Source organism: Protobothrops mucrosquamatus, unplaced genomic scaffold, assembly GCF_001527695.2.
Source record: "Protobothrops mucrosquamatus isolate PMUCROS unplaced genomic scaffold, P.Mucros_1.0 scaffold1, whole genome shotgun sequence".
Taxonomy (NCBI): Eukaryota; Metazoa; Chordata; class Lepidosauria; order Squamata; family Viperidae; genus Protobothrops; species Protobothrops mucrosquamatus.
The window spans coordinates 5,295,596-5,301,205 of record NW_015386388.1 but is presented as its reverse complement, the minus strand read 5'-3'; the positions used below and the strand labels follow the sequence as shown (position 1 = coordinate 5,301,205).

The window sequence follows — 5,610 nt, the reverse complement described above, 5'->3', positions numbered from 1 at the left end:
GAGAGAGAGAGAGAGAGAGAGACAGAAGTGCAAGTGCAAGTGCCTCTGTCTCTGTCTCTGTCTCTCTCTCTCTCATGGGACTTGCCGGAGGGCTGTGGGAGGGCCGCATTTACATAGAGCAGGGAGGGCTGTTCGAGGGCCGGATTAAACCGGGCCGCGGGCCGCAAATGGCCCGCGGGCCGGACTTTGGACATGCCTGGTATAAGTTGAGGATATTACCTGTAGCAAAGGAAAACCTTTAAAACTTGGCTTGTGTCACTGGCTTCTAGGACGTTTTTCTTCTTCTACGGGCCAACTTGAGCTACATAAAATATTTTGTCCAGTGTTTTACCTTCAAAAACCCTTAATGCTGGAGAGGTAGTAGTTCACCTCTTTTGAAGTAAAAAAAAACAACCCCAAAACTTTTGATAGGCTGCCATTTGCTTCATCTATACATTATAAGATTTCTAGGATCATGAAAAATTACTTTTAAATATTTAAAGGGGTGTACATGTTCTGGTCAATTACTTATATTTGTTAATTTGGCTTTTTGGAAAAAACCACACAATAATATTTCTGGCAATGTATTTCCAGCCTGTTTTGATTATGTTAATGTGTAATACAGATAGTCCTTGACTTATGACCCCAATTGAGCCCAAATTTTTCATTGCTAAGCGAACCATGCCCCCATTTTATGATCTGTTTGCCATGGTTTTTAAGCACATTACTACAGTTGTTAAGTGAATCATATGGTCATTAAGCAAATCTGGCTTTCCCCATTGTCTTTGCTTGTCAAAAGCTCCCTAGGAAAGTTGCAGATAACAATCCTAGGATGCTGCAACGATCATAAAGTCACGCCGATTGCCAAGCACCCAAAGTCTGATTAAATCACTGTGGGGATGCTGCTATGGACATAAGTGTGAGGACTGGTCATAAGTTATTTTTTTCAGTGCTGTTGTAACTTTGAATGGTTACTAAACAAATGATTGTAAGTCAAGGATTATCTGTAGTTCTCGTTGCACCTTTAAGGCCAAGAAGTATACAAGAAATAAATGCAGCATGGTCTGCATAAAACAATATGGGGACTTTGCAGTCTTCAATGTTAGGCACATGAAAACCTGGGGTGACCAGGAGTTCAACCATAGTTTCACAAAAGGGGAGTGAAGTGAGGGACAAAATGCACCCCTCTCACACAGAATTCTTATTAACAGTATCTCCACCAGGTCACTGTCCTGTTTAGCTCCTGAAGGATGTTCTTTCACTCTCTGGATAATTGAGTTTCATTTTCACTACTGAACTCTTATTAGAAAAAAAAAGCTTCCTAATGTTCAATTAGAATCTATCTTCTTGTGATTTGAAACCATCAGCGAATTTGCTTTGTTCTGAACCGCCCCATTTGCTCACAGAGGGAGAATCCAGTTTCCCCAAAGTCTCCCTTTGGATAAGAAGTTTATTAGTGGCAGAGGCTTGGGTTTCTCTGCTCCATCTGAGTGGAGGAAAGCAGAGGCACAGCAGCAGGATTGTTCTCAATAAGGCCGGCGCATACAAGCAAGCAGCGCACCCAGGTCTTATTGTTTGAGAGCAATCTTGCTGCTGTGCCTCCACTTTCCTACACTCAGGAGGAGCCGAGAAACCCAAGCTCCTGCCACCGCTTGAGTGAGGAGGACAAGGAGGAGGAGAGTGGGGAGGATTTGTGCCAGCCAGCCAGCCAGGCGAGGACTAGGTCGGGCTGGCTGGCTGCAGAGGGGGATCATGGCCGTTCAGGTGGTTGCCATTGGTGCCAGCTTGGATGCGGGTGCAAAGTACCTGGCCCCGCAATGCCTCCCCACTCATTTGAAGACTTCGTTCCTGCTCTCAAACTAAGTCCGGCGCACGCAAGTGAGCCACTCAGCCGGGCCACGGACAGTATTGGTTTCTGCACCCAGCTGACTCCAATTCCACGCTTTGCCCCATAGGCATACAAATGAAGCAAACACTTTCCCCCCCCCCCAGAGAATAGAAGCTTCTGGGGACCATGATCTCTTTTGCAAAAAAATGGGTGTTTGAACTCGTGCAATATTATGGCACTCAGGACTTTCCATTGTCAGCACGAAAAGCATTTGCAAGCTTTTCTCCTCTCCCTCAAAGGTAAAGAAACCGCGGCGGAGAGGAGACAGATTTTGCAAGGTAAGTGACTCTGGCATGGCAGGAAGGGAAGGGGAAGCAGTTGTGAGGAGTGGGGAGGGAATAGGGTGAATACTGCAGAGTCTTTGCGGTCGCTTGTAAGGGCGAATGACTGCTATGGTGCTGCAATAGTCGTAATTTGCTCATAAACACTAGGGGGCGCTGATCATGTAACTTTGAACGAGTGTTAAGTGAACGCTCGTAACTCGGGGACTACCTATATAAAAAGATGTTGAGACACTGGAAAGAGTGCAGGGAAGAGTAGCAAGAATGATTAGAGGGCTGGAGGCTAAACTTTATGAAGAACCGTTGCAGGAATTGGGTGTGTCTAGTCTAGTTGAAAAGAAGGACTAGGGAAGACATGATAGCAATAGATTCCAATATTTGAGGAGCTACCGCAAAGATGAGGGGGATAATCTTTTTTTCAAAGCACCAGAAGGCAAGACAAAAAAATAATAGATGGAAACTAATCAATGGGAGAAGCAACTAAGCAACTAAAGAGAAATTTCCTAATGGTGAGAACAATGAACCAGTGGAGTGCCTTGCTTTTAGAAGTCATGGGTAACCCATTGCTGAAGGCTTTTAAGAAGAGATTGGACAACCACTTGTTTGAAATGGTATAGGGCAGAAGTCCCCAACCTTTTGGGCACCAGGGACCCAGAAGAATTAACCCTGCATGAGTTTGTGTGCTGCCTGCATCCCACAGATGGGGCTTTGCTTGTTTGTGCGGCCCAGTTGCTGGCATGCCGCAGCCTGATGCTGGTCTATGGACCAGGGGTTGGGGAACCCTGGTATAGGGTGTCCTGCTCCAACAGGGGGCTGGATCTCTAAGGTCCCTTCCAACTAATATTGCTAACAATCACCAGCAGTCTTCAGGCTAGTTGGGGCTCCTAGGAATTGTTCTGCAACATACGATGATACAGATTATTCATGTTTAGGGCACTTCTACATACCACAACTTGATACTGACCTTGCAGGGTTAATTCCCTAGAGCTTTTTCTTGGGAAGAAGAATCTCGGGAATTCTTGGGAGTTTAATGAAAGTCACATTTGCTGGATTACAGCTCCCAGCATTCCCTAAGAAGAAGAAATCACTACCAAACTCCATTGTCCTACGGTGCAGACAGGTATTCATTATTCATGAGATTAACTGAACTTAGTCTTCAGGTAGTAGAATAATACTCACCGGTGAGAGTGGAGGCATCATGCTGATTCTGGAACTGGCTGGAGGTTGAGTTAGATGTAGCTGGTTCTTTACTGAGAAGAAGTGGGGGATGGCTGCTGTTGGAAAGGCTCCAGCCTTCTTCAGCCTCTTCTGGCCCTGCTGCATCCAGTTTGGCAGGTGTCACACGGACAATGCAGCTATTGTGCAGAAAAATATAGCACTGAATGGAACAGGACTCAAAACTATCAGAACGCAGAATAAGAACTGAAGAATTCTACTTTAAACAACAAAGCTCCGAAACTTTAAAAAAGTTGAGTTCTGCTTGGTTCTGTGCTGCTTGCCCCACTTCATAAGCAAAACCGGCCCTGGCATGAGCATTTCACACAGAATGAAGTAGCTGTCTTGAGATCCCAGATCTTAAATAAAAAAGCAGTGAGGAATTATTTGATATTGGCACATTTTTCATGCTGGAGATGGAGAAAAAAAAAAAACCTTGTGGGATTGTCTTTACAAATGCCAAGGGTAACTCGCTGGTTTTATTCAGGCAGTCCTCAACTTACAACCACAACTGAGCCCAAAATTTCTGTTGTTAAGCGAGACAGTTGTTACATGAAGTTTGCCCCATTTTACCATCTTTCTTGTCACAGTTGTTATGTGAATCATTGCACTTGTGAAGGGAATCTGGCTTCCCCATTGACTTTGCTTGCCAGAAGGTCACAAAAGGTGATCACATGGCCCCAAGACACGGCGACCGTCATAAATGTAAGTCACTTGGCATCTGAATTTTGATCACATGACCATGGGGATACTTGAATGGTCATAAGTGTGGAAAAACTGTCATAAATCACTTTTTTCAGTGCTATTGTAACTTCAAACAGTCGCTAAATGAACAGTTGTAAGCTGAAGATTACCTGAACTATATTCTTTCCCATGGTATGAAATCATAAAGAGATTTTAATGAAAATCATACTACATTTTGCTTATATCCCAAGTTATACAAAAAATATATATCAGAAGAGTTCTTACAAAAGCAGTTAAGGTTCATGACCACAGACTTTAATAGGACAAATTGGCTGATGCCTTCTGGGACAACAAATTCATTTAATAAATAATAATAATAACAATACATTTTGATGGGGGCTGGACAGAATTTGCTGTTCGGTGCCAGACAAACAAAATGTCTTGGGCAGGTAGTACCTCTCAAACCCCATTTCCTAATCCACAGCTGGATCCAAATGTTCTAAACATCAAATCCCTCTCTCATCCTTTATTTGGAGCTCATTCTCTCAACTCTCATGTCACTTATATCATTTGAAACATGAAACTGAAAGTGGAGACTTCTCACTATATTATCACATGCAATAAAGATTGATTCAATGTGTAAAACAACATCTACCAACTTACTTGCACCAGCTGGCCACGCAGAAAAGAGATGAACTTTGTTCCCTTGGTCACCAGGTTTCAAGGGTGTGGTGTCGTAATCTGAAGCAAAAGACAGAAAATGTTGTCTTCTTTGAACCACTGCAGCCTTATTCAGCCTGGTACTCTCTATGAAAATGGCCTCCCTACGTTCTGGCTCCATCGGTTCTGTGCAAATGTTTGGTTGCACAGCTTACCTTAAGTGGTATAGGATCCATTCAGCAGATTTTTAAGCCAGCTGAATGCAGCTACCAAAGGAGAGCTGATTGGAATTAGGGATCAATAAGTGAGAAAAAAAAAGTTCTAACCCATTTCTCCCTGCCACAAATGGCCATTTTTCTCCCTCTCTTAAACTTAGCAACTGCTGTTGCAATGCTGATGCCAATGTAAAACACCCTTCTGTGCCTTTTTAACAGTGGGTTATTGAAAGAGCTGGGACTCTAGTGTAAAACCAGAATGCCTATATCCCTTCAAGTATTTATTAGTTTCAGCAACATCTGATAGAAGCAGTAATCTCCAGCTAGTGCGTAAGCTTAAGCACGGCAGGGCTGTGGGTGTTTTGGTATGTTGTATGTTCTAGCTGCCTCAACTTTGCAGGAACAATTTTTCCTATCTATGGTAAACCAGTGCCTTTCTTTTGAAGAGGTATCAGGGATGCCAACTCCTATGGCCAAACAATAGAATGTCTACTAAGAAAGTGGAATTCCTCCCTTGTGTAGTTTCTAGATTTTAGACAGTTCTTTCATCTTGCTTCTAAAGCACTTAGTGAAGAGTTCCTTAATCAAGGAACTTGGCAGAAGAAGCATGGCTACTGAAGAACCATCAATTCCTGGCTTCTCTGGTTAAATCGAGCATGGACAACCTTTGAAACCCGCCACCCCACAC

At 43.5% G+C, this 5,610-nt stretch overlaps 1 protein-coding gene across 1 annotated transcript in view; it reads right to left on the bottom strand.

Moving 5' to 3' along the window:
* HAP1 (huntingtin associated protein 1) overlaps window positions 1-4,888 on the bottom strand; it is a 63,052-nt gene extending 58,164 nt beyond the window's left edge. The window contains exons 1-2 of the mRNA XM_029287363.1: window positions 4,703-4,888; window positions 3,328-3,526 (exon numbers count right to left, since the gene is read on the bottom strand). Of these exons, the coding sequence (XP_029143196.1) occupies window positions 3,328-3,526; window positions 4,703-4,888 (385 nt within the window). The remainder of the gene's footprint in view (window positions 1-3,327; window positions 3,527-4,702) is intronic.
* Between the last annotated feature and the right edge of the window lie 722 nt (window positions 4,889-5,610).